The sequence below is a fragment of the Phaethon lepturus genome, unplaced genomic scaffold, assembly GCF_000687285.1.
Source record: "Phaethon lepturus isolate BGI_N335 unplaced genomic scaffold, ASM68728v1 scaffold37602, whole genome shotgun sequence".
Taxonomy (NCBI): Eukaryota; Metazoa; Chordata; class Aves; order Phaethontiformes; family Phaethontidae; genus Phaethon; species Phaethon lepturus.
In genome coordinates, this window is record NW_010524766.1 from 1 (window position 1) to 16,616 (window position 16,616).

General features: G+C 38.9%; 1 protein-coding gene across 1 annotated transcript; it reads right to left on the reverse strand.

The window, feature by feature from the left end:
* Nucleotides 1-5,603: 5,603 nt before the first annotated feature.
* Nucleotides 5,604-16,431, reverse strand: TMEM175 (transmembrane protein 175). The gene is made up of 9 exons (XM_010282550.1): nucleotides 16,399-16,431; nucleotides 15,702-15,799; nucleotides 13,449-13,500; nucleotides 12,194-12,229; nucleotides 10,912-10,995; nucleotides 10,086-10,250; nucleotides 8,709-8,787; nucleotides 6,820-6,961; nucleotides 5,604-6,267 (listed from the first exon to the last, which is right to left on the reverse strand). The coding sequence occupies exons 2-9, from the start codon at nucleotides 15,743-15,745 to the stop codon at nucleotides 5,604-5,606; spliced, it is 1,266 nt and encodes a 421-aa protein (XP_010280852.1). The 5' UTR covers nucleotides 15,746-15,799; nucleotides 16,399-16,431.
* Between the last annotated feature and the right edge of the window lie 185 nt (nucleotides 16,432-16,616).

Sequence of the window (16,616 nt, forward strand, 5' to 3'; positions counted from 1 at the left end):
GGCGTTTTGAAAAAATACCTTGACAGTCCAGGGCCAGATTTCGGTGCTTGGTCACACGTCATCCGGCAGTGAGGAGCCATCACGTCACAAAATGGACTGTACTCATTCTCCCGCGACAGAAAATGGCGGAGCCGTCGCCGGCCCGTCCATCGGCCGGCGCCCCGGGGCGGGGACCCCGGACTCCCCTTCGCCTGAGAAGTGCTATTAAACTCCCTGGAAGCTAATGGCCTGTCCTGTTTTGTGCTAATCAAGGCACAGGTGATCGAAAATCTTTCACTAAAACAGGCCTGAACTGTTTTTCTCTTTAGGGAGCTTGTTGGAAGAATCTCAGCATTCCATTCGTTTGTAGTATCATGGATGGAATGTAAGTGATGTATCGTCATTTTTTTTCTCACATTTTTTACTTACTTTCAGTAGCAAGAGCTCAGAGCGACACTTGGAGTGTTACAAATAAGTGGTCACTGCTGGGTGGGTATCGCTTCCCTTCCGAACGCCAGTGTCAGGTGTTTGTGCTGTAGTAAATCACCACAGAGCTCGGTGCCAAGTCGGTAGCAAACCAGTGAAGTTACTGCTGGCACAGTGATAGCCTGTTCAGCCACTCTTGTCCAACGCATGTCCAGGTGAGAGTTTTAAAATCCTTAAATACCTGGCAGTGGCACGATTTTCACTAAATGTTATAAATCTCCCTCACACAAAGCAGCAGTAGCATAAGTAAGAGTATTCATGCTGATCTGCGAAGACAGCGCATGCTGACGCTCAGAGACCGGCAGCTGCAGAACTAGAACCCAGGCTGGCATTTCTTCTGGTGCTAGTATTGGTGCAGTTTCAAAAGCAAACAATTCAAGTCAGGTCATATATTAGCCAGAGCTGTTTTTCAACTTACTGCTACAAAGAAAAAATTTCCGAACTGTCGTGGCCCTGAATTACTGTGTTGCTTATTTTGAAATACAGCTAACTTTAATCAGCCCTCTAAATAGCCTTTTCCGTGTGCCACCAGCCTGAAATGCCTTCTGAAGACTCAGACTAACAAATTCAGTGCCATCACTCGCATGAATGTGGGTGCTAAATACAAATCACTTTTAGAAAAGGAAAGAAGTCCCACATGTTAAAAGTTCCAAACTCTGCAGACAGAGCGAGAAAAAAGAAGCATGTTTTACATAGTTCTAAAAAAATCAATTCTACAGAAGGAGTATGTCAGTAACAGCAGATTCTGCTATTTAGGCAGTGCTGTTACAAATTAGAACTAACTCATTTTTGGAGCTTTTGCTTTGCAGAAGTGCTTTACTGAGTTACTGATGGAGCTTAATTTATTCAAAGCAACAAAATTCTCCATTTTTTAATGATTTTGAGCAATTAATTGAATGACATCCCTATGACAGATATTTAAATAGAAAGCACTAAAGCTCTGCAGAAAAATCACTACTGCTCTTCATTTCTTTTGGTGATAGACAGAGCAGATGTTCTGGTCTTCCTTCACTGATGCAGCACGCAACTTCAACTACAAGTCGTGATGCTACACCGTTACACATGGAGGAGAAAAGAAAGAGTAAATGGCACCATGTAGTTAGCTGCAATAAAATCTCAAATTATAAGTATTAAAAGAGATCTGTGTGTTTTCTTCTCACCACAACATTTATCTTTGTGCCCCATTCAACAGTAGCAAAAAAATAGGTCACAGTTCCTGACACTGTCCTGAGTAACCCCACAGGTTACCAAGCTGAAGGCTGCAAACCAAGTTCCTACAATGAATTTAAGCTTTGCACACTACTGTCAAGTACCCTCACACTGAAAAATCAAACTGAGGAGTCCAAAATTCCTGGTGACTGACTTTAGTTTACTGAAAAATCAAATCACAAGAGCTGCTCTTGATTTATCAGATGCCAAACTATAGCTTTGACTATGTCTGTTCCAAACTTATATGGAAGTTTGAGTCATCATAAGATACAACTTCCTGGTATGTTGTAAGAGAATTATTTGCGCTCAGTTATTTATCTGCACTAACTCAGTTATTTTCAAATAAAATGGAAAAAAGTCATAAACCTTTTACAATGTTTATAGTGATTAAACACAAATCTTGTCTCTGCAAAGAACTGCAGCTATGACTGTTACTCTTTTAAAGTAAATTAAGAGCTCTGTATGCTCACCATTATTCTGAAAGCTCCAAACTGAAACTGCATCCTTCAGCAGTCTTTAACAGAATTTTTCAGCTAGCACTATTTTTTGTGGAAGACGGAGATGACAGTGCTGTGAGTGGCTGTTACCATCTTTTAATGTCTTGAATGGATTAATCTTGGACATGAGGTGACTACCAAGGCCAACCAGTTTGAACAAACAAAACAGCCAGCATTACAGAATCACAGCTGTGAACTGGGAGACAATGGACTTCTCAAATACCATCACATGCATGACCACGTTTTGTTCAACCTGACCCATTCAGTTTCAAAGGCAGTTGTTCCTGACTGGCAGTATCAGTATCACAGGAAAAAATTTCAATGTCATTAGAAGGGAAGTTTTACTGCAATGTTTTACTGCAATTTTTCTTCTTTGCTTTCAGATTTTATTTAATTAGAACCATTATTCTGGCAAAGGCGGCCAGCAGCCTTCTGGACTTAGGAAAAGTGCCACTGGCACGTCAAGGGAGGTGATTAGTGACAGCATATCCTGCGTGCCGTGTCCAGCTCTCCCCTCCCCAGTACAGGAGAGACATGGACATTCTAAGGCAAGTCCACCAAAGGGTGATGGAGATGATGCAGGGATTGGAGCATCCTCATACAACGAGATACTGAGAGAGCTGGGATTATGCACCCTGCAAGAGAAGGATCAGGGGTGATCTTATCAATGTTTATGAACACCTGATGGGGAGGAGCAAAGAGTGAGCCAGACTCTTCTCAGTGGTGCTCAGTGACAGGATGAGAAGCAATGGACACAAACTGAAATACAGGAAATTCCTTTTAAATGGAAGCAAAAAAGAAAAAGAACCCCTTTTTTACTCTAAGGGCGATTGGCCATTGAAACAGGTTGACCTGTTGAGTGGTTGTGGTGTCTCCATTGTCTCCATCCGTGCAGATGCTCAAAGTCTGAGTGGACATGGTCCTTAGCAACCAGCTCTAGCCGATGCTATTTTAAACAGGAGGGTTGGACTAGACAGTCTCCAGAGGTCCCTTCCAACCTCATCCATTCTGTGATTCTGGGATTATTATAATCATTACTAAGTGTTTGACTTTAATTTTTCTAGAGAAAAAACCCTGTGATCATTAGTAATTCTGTAAAGAAGAGATAGTTACAGGTAGATTTGGGAACGTTCTTTCTACTTGAGAACTGCACGTTTCAAACTAATGCCTTGTTCTGAAATGCAGTTTGTTTCTCCAGAACTTACCAAAACGATGATCCTACACCAACTCTGTTTATGCAAAACCTCAGGTCAAGTTTGCCCTCAAGTTTAGGTTCTGAAATGTTACTAAATTTGGTTTAAATAATGGTATCTTGATGACAAGTGGGAAAAAAAAAAAATTGTTCTTTCTGCAGAACAGATTACTTACTTGCAAGTGGGGTAAAAAAAAAAACAAACCCAAACCCAAAACCAGAAAAATGCATTAGTCAGCCAACACAGTTCCTTGTGGTATTTATACATTGCAATTCAATGTTCTTCAAAGTAACCCTGTAAGCACTGGAATGAAATTTCTTCATCATATTCAGTTTCAGGTCTCTAATTCAGTTTCAGGTCTCTTCAAGCACAACAGAAGTACAATCAACATTTCTTTACATCACATTAAAAGCTTTTCAGTGTTTCATGCAAAATCACAGAATGGCTGGATGGGACTTTGATGATGTTGGAGGAAAAATAATTAAAAGATGTCCAACATAATTTTAATTGTAGACATCAGATTTAAGTTTCATCTGCAGAGCAGAAATAAAGGGCTAGAAGCTTTGTTTTTTCACTGATTGAAATTTATTACAAATACACATATTCACTGCTTATTATGTGCCTGCTGCACATTAGAAACAAAACCATATAGAACCAAAAGTGCTTTTATTAAATATCAGAAAAACCCTGCAATACACAACACAATGCAGAATCCTAGTGCAAGTCATTTAACCTCACTTAGGTATAAACTCCCTTGAATATCTGAACATACTCTCTCACAAGAATTACATAATATTAACAATGACAAATTGGTACCAAGGTGCTACAAACCAAAAGCAGAAGTGCTTTCAACACTGATTTCAACTGAAAGGAGGTATCTGAATTTGTTTTAACTAACAATTACTCCAGGCATACTTTGCCACAGTATTTTTAGGGTTTTTTTAAGAGGAACAAAGTCCCTCAAATGCCTTTAAATATGGCATTAAAGTTATCAGGCACTAGGACAGTTCAAGCTACAAACAAACGGCTCTCCTAAAAAGCAACATAAAGGCTTCCAGGGCAGCCAGAGGCTAGATGACTTTGCCCGCTCCTGTACAGCTCTCTGCAGGGTAATGTTTGACAAGCATAACACTTATCAAACTGCATGTAAGTGTAAAAAAATTCAGCATGCCATGGACCGGAACTCCTACAGGGTTATCTTTTCTTTGACTGTCTTGCTGAGACTCAGAAATCTGTGGGATCCCTTAGTTAGCCTCTGCTTAGGGAACAACTCAACTCCATTACCTGACAGGGAACACCTATACGTTGCAGGAAAGTCTCATACCCTCTCAGAATATGACATCATGCCTTCAGAATAACAGGAGGATGTTCCTTTCAATAGGCATAAAAACAGACACGAAAAGCCTGAGAAATCCAAACCTTTCATTTCAGATGCAGCTGCTTCAGAACTGAAAATAAATTTACCTCTAGTCCCACAGCTCTTTGAATCCCTTCCCTGGGAGGTATCAAAGCTAGTTCAAACCTTGGATACATAGCCACGTGAATCCTCTTTTGTTAATCCTTTTTCAAAAGAACAGATATGCCTGAAGAACTTGTGTTCGGGTAGCCTGGAAGACTGCATATGGATTGCAATTGCAATTGCAAATTGCACCTAAACTCATGCTCAGAGCCACTCAAACACAAGTAGTTCTCGAAATACTCTCACAAGTTTGTGACTATGCAGAAGAGACATTGTAAGCATTAAAAAAAAAAAAAAAAAGGGAGACCAGCAACCTGTATGCACAAACGTTGTACCATGATGCCCCATCCAGATATTCAGAGGTTCCATGTCTTCAAAGCCTCACTAACTATCTTATGGTAGCACAACCAGATTCTATAACTGTGTTTTGCTGCCGTGACGATTGCCGTATGTCAGAAAAAAGGGCATTTTGCTGGGCATCTGTTTGCACCCTTCTTAGTCGATCATTACTGTGGTTACATGTCAAGCAGCATTTTTTCCAAAAGGGTAACTCTAAAGGAAGGGGAACATGCTTTTCTTTGTATCCCCTATTTACCCATTTTTTATAATTACAAGTTTTGGAGAAAGGGTATCAAGCATGACCAGCCAAAACTTAAATATGCCCCAGTTATGGCCAACGCAGGCTTTGGTTTAGATCATCAATATAATCCACACATGAAGATAATGTGCATTAGAAAAGCTGAAGTTAATGCTGTAACTTCACATGCACTGCACAGAAATTTAGGACAGTGTTTCAGTAGGAGACAAACATGCCTCCTCTTCTTCTAACAATACAACCTTCCGTCTGGAGAGAGACATCACAGACTTTATGACAGTTAAAGAAATTCTAACAAAAATGCGCAAGGCAAGAAAAGCAAATGGGATTACAATCTGCATAATATGGAAAATTGCTGTGCTAAATTCACTTAACAAGCACGTTAGAAAGAAGGCCCCAAGGCTTACACAAGGATAGAGAGCCAGCTTGGCAAACATGAAGGCATGCTCCTTGCCACCATATCTAGCAAAAGGATGCAAAGTTTCCCTTTCATGGAGGAGGGCTGTAGTCCATATTGCAAACTGAAATATGCTGGCAAAGAAAGTGATAACACAACTGACCTGAATGGCTTCTATTTCATTGTGAGACTTCTCTGCAAATTCACTGGTCAGCTGGTAAGCTAGCGGAAGCCCACCAATGAAAGCCAATGAGAGTATATTAAGCAGTCCCATTAATCGTGTAGCTTTTGTTACATAAAGGAAAAGTGAGTGATGGACAAACCACAGGAGACCAATTGTTACAAATGAGCCAAAGTAGGCAAGGTAGTTTGGCCCATATTCACTTAGAGCTTCAAGAAGGCTGCCATGGAACTTCTCTTCAACTTCTCTGGGATCAGGGACGTTGTCTTCACTGTAGAGAGAATACTTACTTAATTTTGCATGTTACTGTTATAAAAACACACCTGGAGCAACACTGAACTATGTTGCTTTACTCTGAGCAAGTAGGGAACAGGCATCTACTTCGTAGCTCTCTAATTTGTAACTTAAAAACAGCATGTCAAATAACAGCTCCACAAAAATTTAGATCTGAAAGGAAATCTGAAAGTAAGCTGGCATTCCTTTAGGTTAATGTAATAAAGTCACCACAATGACTAAATAGCTTTTGTTGACTAAAGCCTTTTAACTGAAAAAATGGCTAAGCAAAAAGGAAGCTTTGTTCTTCAAGACTCTCCACCCCAATATACATTAGACTGATGATCACTACTGCTGAAATGTGAACATTACAAATATTTTTTGTTTGCGTTCTGTATCTTTCCAGAAAATGATACTTAAAGTAAACCCTGTGGATTTTAGAAGTCAAAGACAATGTTTGGTTAATTTTATTTCCTCAAATATTACATATAGACAAAAGTTAATATTATATTTAACAACATAAAGCGTAACGGGCAACACAAAGCCTTACCATATATCCAAAATGAGCAGGGTTGCTACAATAGCATAGACTCCATCACTGAATGCTTCTACCCGTTCCTTACTCAGAGGCTCACTGAGATAAAAAGTGAAGGTTTCTAAGCTATGGTGTTCCTCCTCTTCATTTCTCTGACCTGGAAAATAAATCCAGATGTTTACTAATGAAAGACAAAATCAGGCAGTATAAAACAAGGTAGTTAACCTACTCTGACCTCCCTTTCTCTTTCTCCCCACCTGCCAAAATCCTTCTGTAGAAAGAAGGGTGCCGTTCATCCACACAGGTCAGTCATTCCACTTTTTTCAGCAGCTGTGCCTCTCCCTGAAGATCATGCTGCTTTCAGGGTAACAAGTGCTTCAGGGACAAAAAAGCCCTGTCCTTTAAACTCTATGGCAGACCATTTCCACCAAATGAATAATGACTCAAAGCTGTAATTGAACAAAACATTTGAGCTAAGCAAATCAGATGCTGTGCCTTGGGGAGCCCTAATAGCTGTAGGTTCTCTATACTGTGTGGGAGAAAAAACTCACTAGAGCACGAGGGCTGCACTGCGACATCAAATGGCACACTTTAAAATAAATCCAGTCTTTGGTCAAAAGGTGGGGCTCTGGAGCTTTTATAGGCAATGTCAAACACATCCCTGAGACTGGACTCTGAAATGCCTAGCTAGCCAAGCTGCACCACTTTACCACTTCAGGAGTATAGACTGGATGAAGAAAAAGCTGACAGCTTCCAGAGGAAGTAAGGCGAGGAACTGAATGAAAACCAAGTGTAATCACAACTCAGTCAATAAAGAAGTAATTTATGTCAGCCATCTGACAGGGTGAGATGTACACAGACATGACCTGCCTGCAAACTGCAGTGCCCCCCTTGCAGCAGGCAAAGGCAATTTTTGTATGTGTGTATTCTCTTGGCTCTGAGAGTCTGGCTTTATCTGTTTCAGAGCATTTCTGCCTCCTCTATTATTGCAGCCACATGGTGGAGTCAGAAGTATCTTCCCATTTGCAGTGTACGTGGACAGACTTTTACTAGGCTGAACAGCAGCAGCAGAAGCACAAAGGGGTTATTCTTCTGACTCACCTTGGGAGTGCTGATTCCAAAGACATAATCTGCTCAGTGTTTTTGTAGTCAGTTTATATTGCTCTCAAAGAAGGATGCTCCACCTTCTGGCTGAGTAGGTTGCATGATACCACCTTCTCCTTTATTTTGGCACTGGCAACCTCCTTCTCAGCAGAGTTTAAGAGCAGCTCTGGCTGTTGGTGTGGTTGGGCACTTGTTAGTGCTGACATAAGGAGGGCAGAAAGAACATAAGCAAGGGGCGTGAGGGAAGGAAGTGTGGATTTAGGCTGATTTGAGCCATGTGAAGGCACACCTTTAGACCACAGCAGATAGATTAATGAGATGTAACAACCTGAACAATTAATTACCCTGAAAAAGTTTGATTTATAGGTGCTGTGCTTGCCAGTTTGAAAATGTGGGACCATTGCTGAGAAGAAACTGATACAGGCATAAAGCTTGCTTCCTGTATTCTCCAATCCTCATGCTCCCTTTTCAGGAGGGAAAAGGGATAGAATGGCCTGCAGCCATCATTCACGTACCTGTGTGTATGTGTGCATGCACGTGCGTATTCAGGACAAGCCAGAGAGGTTTTGCACTCAGAAATTACCTTTGAATGTGTTCTGCCTTACACAAATCTAGTCACAAATTAAGGGAAACCAGGGAATGCCGGAGAAACTGGAAGAATGGCAATAAATCCCAAAATCACTATGTTCCAAGACTGAAAATGGAAGTAGAACTAAAATTACTTCATTCTGGGCTGTTTGGATAACATATTTACAACCTAATATATATCTGAATATACTCCTATAAATATTGTTACTCACCAACAATCTTGGTTTTACACCATGTAATCAATCGAGTAAGATGTGGAAAAACAATTACGAGCCCAAGAAGTACGTAAGACTATAGAGAGGAAAATGAACACAGTTTAAATTTAGTTATCAAAATATAAATTACCTTCCAAATTTAATATGAAGCTATTACTCTCAATCTTTAGGTATAATCACACTGAGAAAAACAAATCTTGACTTTATGACATGGAAAAGGCTCACCTGAAATGCACATTCACTTCCTGAATATTGCATGTGCAATGTAATACTGCTTTTTGGTAGCTAATGTAGTACTAGTAATGAAGTAAGGTAAAACAAGAAGGGAAATAATTCTCCTAACAAAAATGCAGTAATGACTTCTTTGGAAGTTGGAGAACTACCCCACCTGATCCTTATGGGTCCCTTCCAACTTGAGAGATTCTACGATTCTATTACTTGTGTCCCAAAGACACCTCAGTGGGTTGTAAGTTGTTCACAGGTTTGCATAGGTCTAAGCACAACAGCAACTCACTGTTAGTAAAAGAAAACATATTAGCAAACAAGGTGGGGGAGAAGAGGGAAGTAACGGTGTAAAAGGAAAACGTATTTTCAGTTAAAAATAGGCCTTTTCACATTTGGACTCATAACTGTCCCTTTTATAAACAGTAACGTGGTTCCTCCCAATTTTGGGGATTATTTAAACATTGCCAATTCCCATGGAATCTTCCTCAAAATTCTGTTAAATCCACCTTTCCTAAAGAACAAGACAGAGGAAGGGAAGTTCAGGATACATGTAAAAACTAGATTTCAGTTCCAAGTGAGAAAGATAAAAGGTATTAATAAGTAGGAGACATTCACTGCCATTTAATAAAGATGGCAGAGAAAAAGGCTGTGTAAGAGCAGCCCTTAGCCAAAACCACTTCTTTTGAGATACAGTGTAGCTAACTGGTCTGCTTATTCTATTTGCTCTTCTACACTCTGAGATAGTGCAATTATAGTCACTTGTCTTCAGTTTGTGCAATGTGATTTTTATTTCATGTAACCTTCCACATTATCTCACCTACTTACGATGAGCAAGATGGTAAGTTGCAGTTTAGAAGACCTGCTTCTAATTAAGAGAAGCATTAAAAAAAAAATCAGGCAGAGTAAGTAAAGCAAATATTGTAGCAGAATATTCTCTTGAAACTATCCGAACTCATGGGTCAAATTACGGATTGGTATCTGTGAAGTGAACACCTTCAATGCAAAATAGCAGCCATGATTACACCACCACAGAACTGGCAACTGAGAAAGTCTGCATATTTAACATAGACATCATTATTTTAATACACAGTCTTAAATACAACTAATATAAACTGCTGCATCAGTTTGCAGTTAACTGGAAGAACTTACCAAAGGAATAAAGAAAAAAGAAACGATGGCTGCTAAAAAGCATAAAACTGGTCCTCTTAGGATAATCTTTAAGATATGACGTTTATAGAAATTCTGATTTTCAGACACCTGTATTTGTTGATTCAGTAAGTGTGGGTGATAGAATCCATACACTACTATCACAGCCTGCAAGGAGAAGAGCATTACTGAAGTTATTACATAGAAGTATATGCAGCATTTCAAATATAAAACTGTAAAACTATAAATAAACAGATTCTAAAACACTTTCAACCTTATTCTTCACTCCCACATGAAGGGTTGGACTTAGAAACCTGAGATTTCAAATATACTGCGTGTCAGGATTTTAGTCTCCTCTGCAGAACTTATCATGACCACAGATCTTATATGAAGAGGAATGAAGACCTTCACAACAAGGTACAGAAAGGGACAAAGCACTGTACCAGGAGAAAACCAGTGCCACTGGACTGAGGCTGAAAGCCCCTGTTCACTCAGCCATCGCTGCAAGGCTCAGCAAGAACCTCAGCAGAAAAAGTCAATTGCTATTTCCCCGAGGCATTTTTAAAGAGTGGTAAAGGAATTACTATTCTGTGGACTTTGAGATCAGCTGCTTTAGTTGCATAAGTCAGCTTCACAGGACAGTGGCAATGCAAACTTTCATCTTATACACAGGTACTATATTATCACAACAGTCACAACTTTGAAAAAGAATGTTATACAATCCAGAAAAGACATGCAGCAATTTATACCCATAGTTATGAAACATAATTTTAGTTCTGCCCAAGAAAATCTATTTAAAAGTGAAAATGTAAATGGATAGCTCCAATACCTGTATAAGGCCAATGACAACAGCACAGACACTGAACAGGAAAATGCCAAAAGGTACCTCTGGAAACGAGGCCATTAAGGAAAACTAGAAAAAAATGCAACTAGGTTAAATATTTCATTAAGAAGCAATGTGCAAGTAACAGTAGAGAAATGGAAGCACTCTTCATTCAATACTGAAACTCAAAAACCTAAATAATACTTTACATTTCAACATAATTCCACTAAATACAATTTCTAGCCACAAATACATGTCAGCATCCCAACCAAAGGCATCTGGAGAGATGGCTTTGCTCTCATCTGAATCTCTCACAAAACCTTAACCTCTCTGACACTATGTCTCCACAATAACTGCAGACTGGCTTGTTGCTGAGCATAAAGTTTAACAGTGTTTTCAATGGACAAGATGTTCATAGGTGTGAAAGTTCTTGCTAATTAGGATACTTTTTTGAATCTTGTAATTTCCTTACCTCCATGGCTCCCTCTTGTATTAATTTCTGCCATTTTAATAGAGGGGAAAAAAAATCCCAGCTTTCTAAAGCTTATTTCAGCTTCAAGGCAAAGTAAAAAGTATGTGCCCTTGCTGATAAAGATTGCTTTACTGACCACAGTAAAGTAATTCTTTGCAGACTAATACATAACACAGATATATCCACAGAGAAACAGGTGCCTGAAGTAGAAATCTGTTCTAACCATACAATAAAAGTCAAGATGCATTTTGATTTGTTCTACTGATATGGTGTTCAGTTGCAAATATTCTTGCTAGATCTAAAGGTCATCTGACCAGAAATTGTGCAGAACATCAAAATTTCAGATTTAAAAAATGAATGATTGGCTGCCAGAATCAACCTCGCTGAGTAAGTCAAAAGTGATATCAAAAATCTCTGTTTAGATTACAGAAGGAACATGTTCTGTCATCTAAAAAGGAGCTTGAAACACACAGCTTTAGTGCCCTACAAAATGGAAAATTCTCATCAAGCAACTTCGACATTTTTCAATACATCTGCTTTTTTAAAAGAAATTATGGGAAACTATGAGTTCCCATGATTATCTTTTTTCTTACAGAATACCCATTTTCTGCCAAGTCTATAACATGCAGTCACTTAAGGTTGTAGCATGTCCTCACGAACTTCAAAAAAGTAAGGCTTAACTATTACAATGGATTCAGGTTTTATACTATAGCAACACTTTCCTGGGTTTCCGGATACTTTGGTAAAGTCTTTCCAAATAAATAAAGAAAAAACCCTGTAATTTAAACATATTTAAAATTTTAGAAAAGTACTTACTGTGTATGGCAAGAACGTTATGATCATCATACAAGCCTAAAAAAGAAAAAGGCGTACTGAAAGACTACGTAAAATACAAAGCAAGCAATTCCCTCTTTAAAGATGTGTCCATAGAATGCAACACAAACAGATCAAATGCTTATGCAGAGTCATGAAAAAAAACACATTTCTGCAGTTGCTGAGCTTTGACTGTAACAAATGGGTAGTTCTGTACACATCTTCCATGTTTGCTATCCAAACTGTACAGGCTGATTTTAGAAAATACTACCGTTTTGTTACCAATGCCACTAGTAAAGTTTTGCTATGGTTCTTAACAGACTTCTTTCTAAAGTAGGACTGCCAAGAGTACCAGACCTTCTAAAAAGGTGTTTCTGATTTGTCAAAAACATTAATCTCTGGTCACAAGTATTTCATATATGAAAAAGCCAAATTAAAAAAAAAACCCAACCTCAAGCACAAAGAAATGCAGTGCTTTGAAAGCTCAATAGATAAGAATTACATGCCTTAATGTAATGCAGGCAGTGTTACCTCAGGGATTTTAAACTCAGTATTTTTTTTAACAAAATTACATTAACTGCATGCTTGCACACTGTCATATAGCAGAATTTTAAACAATATAGAAAAATACAAAGCTCTAGCTGAAAGCAAGAATACGTTCACCATTGCAGCATCCCATTACAACTATTAGTAACAAAGATATTACAGGGCGGCTCATTAAAAAATGTCCTCAAATAAATGAACAATTTTTAAGGTACAAGATTTACGTAACTGTAAATCTCAAAACACCAATTCAGAGATTGGTCTCTCAGTGGTAGTTTTTGAAAAATCATATAATCCTCTGGTTCAAATAAGCTTCAGAATGAATTTCTGAGCAACTTAAACAGAGAAATTACTGAAAACATTAACTGTAATTTAAGCCTACTACTAAGATTTTTTGCCACAAAAGACATAGCATTTAATTTTTTTAAGCCTGGAGGACAAATGACATGGATGAACAAAGACAAAACCTTTTGCCTTAGGTACCTCTTCAGGTCCCTCAGATGAACTTCAGACTATTACAGTAAAACGTGGAAATTAAAAGCAAGTTAGTTATCAATCAGCCACTTTGGCAAGGGGGAATTCAAACTCTTTGTGTTTCCTGACTTGGAAATTTGGCAGTTATGCTATTTAAATTAGAAACTTTGGTATAGGTACATAGACTCAAGAAAAAGTAACCTGTGGTAGTTAAACATCCACCATGTCTGACAAGACTCACCAGATTTAGAAGAGCGAGGACATCATCTATGAGCTCTATCACCTGAAACAACCTGGCAAGGCAAGGCAAGGCAAGGCATCATGAACAAGCCAGCTCCCAAAATACATTTTACAACACTGTATACAAATTGTACACTTATGATATTAGAGAGGAAACCCGTTTCCTTTGCTCCAGAATTTATAGGAGTAGCCCAGGTGCTACCAAAACTCATTAGTTGCAACATGGAAGTAATTTGTTAGAAAAATTTGAAAAGCGAGATACAAACAGTCAAGTTCAATCATGGAGAAGTTATTAAGAACCTCATTTCTATTTGAAGGACAACTGGCACATGATGTAGCAAACTGTTGGTTTGTTTGGGTTTTTTTTAACCCTATTCTGTTCTTCCTTTACAGCTGAAATTATATATTTACTTTGAAGTAAATTTCACCGCTGTTAACTGCCAATTCATCTGTGAAGAAGTGATCCAGATGGCACTTCTGACCCATCAAGTCACATACCAAAAGCCTAACAAGGCGGTGAGCTACAAATGGATATCATTTCTTGGAAAATGGAAGATACAGGGTGATTCAGGAGCAGGAGTTGATGATAATTCTCTGGAGGACTTGCCACTTCACTACAGGGTGAAATGCAGTCACAGGGTAGGCTACTGGTTTGATTTCTCCCACGGCAGTCTTGTTCCAAAAGAACTCTATCTTTTGCCATGTGACACACCCGGGACAGGACACCCAGAAAACTGCTACTGAACTGCACAAGGCTTGGGAGCCACAGGACAACTATCATTAGCTGTCAATTAATCACCTATTTGGTTGAACACAGGCAAGGCCCAGAACTAACAGGAGACTGACAGCCTGTGCTCACTGCTCAAGCAAATGCTTCTGAAGCATGAACAAAGGCAGACATCAACCAGCAGCCACTGTTCACTGCTCACACAAGAACGTGAACAAGTCCATTTGATAGTCTGATGCCAAAATAAAAATATAGTCACCAGACTGACTTCTAGCTTGTCAGATGATGCAACATGGTGTAGGGATCTGAGCCCTGCCGTAGCACTGCACAGACCTTTCAGAGCAGATCCAGATTAGATTTTAATTTGTCTCATATGCCATTGTGAAGAGCTATTATTCTGATTTTCTCTAAATTTTACTTGGGAGAACAGAGGCAAGTTCATGCTGTTAGGGTCAGAGTATTTTCAGAATTTTAAGGCTTAAAATTATTTCTCCTAAAGGTACAGCATAGTTATTACACAAAGAAAATAAGCTTTTCTTCCAAACTGCTTAGAATCAATATGACCAATCACCCTCCATAAAACCCTAAACTATTCAAAGACCATGCCTTCAGCATTTACTTATGCAAGCAAATAAAAGCAATGTGATAAAAGCACTGATGTGAAGTATCAGCTTCAAGTATTGAATTACAGGTTGCACGCCTCTATTAGAATGCAGTCAATCCACTTACTTAAGGAAAGAATACAGTAGCATTTGTAAATCTCAAAACTCAAACAAAAACTGCCCTGATTCCAGTGTAATGCCTGAATGTCAATTTCTTTTTAACTGTCAAGACAGGGGCAGGTAGCAGTGTCCATAAGTCTACAAAAAGCAGCATCTGCAACATTGCAATTGATTTTGTGAGAACTGCTGCCGAGGACTGAGAGACAAGTTTTAGCCCAGTTGGACTATATCAGTTCCTCTATTTTTGTAGCACACAAGTTACAAAGTCATGCTTTTTCAGCATAATTAGAAGTTTAATTCCAGATAGAATATAAAGTAAAATGAAGAGTAACTCTAGTTTAAAAAGATATATAGTGCTTGTTTTCCTCTCTATCACTGTATCAGTGGTATAAGAGCACAGTTATTCACAGAATCACAAAGGTTGGAAAGGACCTTCACGATCATCAAGTCCAACCGTTAAGCCAACGCTACCATGCCCCCTAAACGGTGTCCTGAAGCACGACATCCACACATTTTTTGAATACTTCCAGAGATGGTGACTCCATTACCTCCCTGGGCAGCCTGTTCCAACGCTTGACCACTCTCTCGATGAAGCAATTTTTCCTAATATCCAATCTAAACCTCCCCTTGGGATTCACAGCTCAGGGTAGCATTTCTTTACAATGAGTTTTTTATATTATCCAGTGAAAGACAATTCGGAAGTATATCAGCAAGACAGAAACATATCAGACGTATGATTACATCCTGTCCTTTTAAACAAACAATTATTCTTCTTTAACTTTGGATTTAAACACTGTGTTCCTACCTTACATGAGCTGCCCATGCCACCGTGACTATTAAGAAAGTCATCAGGTAGACTGCAATTTTTGCTAGAAGAAGTTGCTGAACACTTTCACCTAGTTTCTAAAACAGAAAGTGATACCCAGAGACAGAGAAAGGAAAGTTAAATGTTACATTGTGAAACTATTAGTAGTATCTGCAAATGAGGAAGGACATGCAGTCACGTAATAGTTTTTTTGAAAATTCCTGTTTCTTTCAGAATTAGTTTATTTTCTGCAGTCTTCTTTTTCCACCTTTCCTTATTCTGATTACATTTATTAATGTAATACCTCATTTTAAAACCAGCATTCAATTTGCACTATGTAAGTGGCTTCTCTAAGTGATGATGTATTACGAAATACAGCAGAAGCTTTTTGAAAGATGTTTTTGTCAGATGAGCAATTCATTTTTCATACAAAAGTAACTGGATAAAATCTATGGCCTACAATATACAGCATATTCAGGCTTTATATCACAACTTCTGCAGACTACACAGATCTTCCGTCTTTAAGTTTTTCACCCCAAGTTTAACAGCTCCTGCCCCCAGGGGAAATTTCAGTTGTCTTTAATGTTACTTAATGGTTTGAATGTCTGGAACTTGAAATGAAGTGGACGTGCTAAATTAGGGTGTTGCACGTACTTGCAAAGACGCGAGAAGCAACAGAACAGAACACATACGGTACCTGATCAGGATGTATTTTTGTGTGAGCCACAGGCAAAATCTGAAATAAGAAAACCTTATTAGTACGTGGCATTCTTTTCCTTATTGAGAGCTTTATTAAAATCCAAAAAACTTCAGGTGGCCGCAGATATTCCTGGATCACGTAGCTACCAACAGTCTACCGTTCTGGCAGACTGAATTACCTCCCGGCCGCACGGAGACAACGCTGCTGCCTCCCGC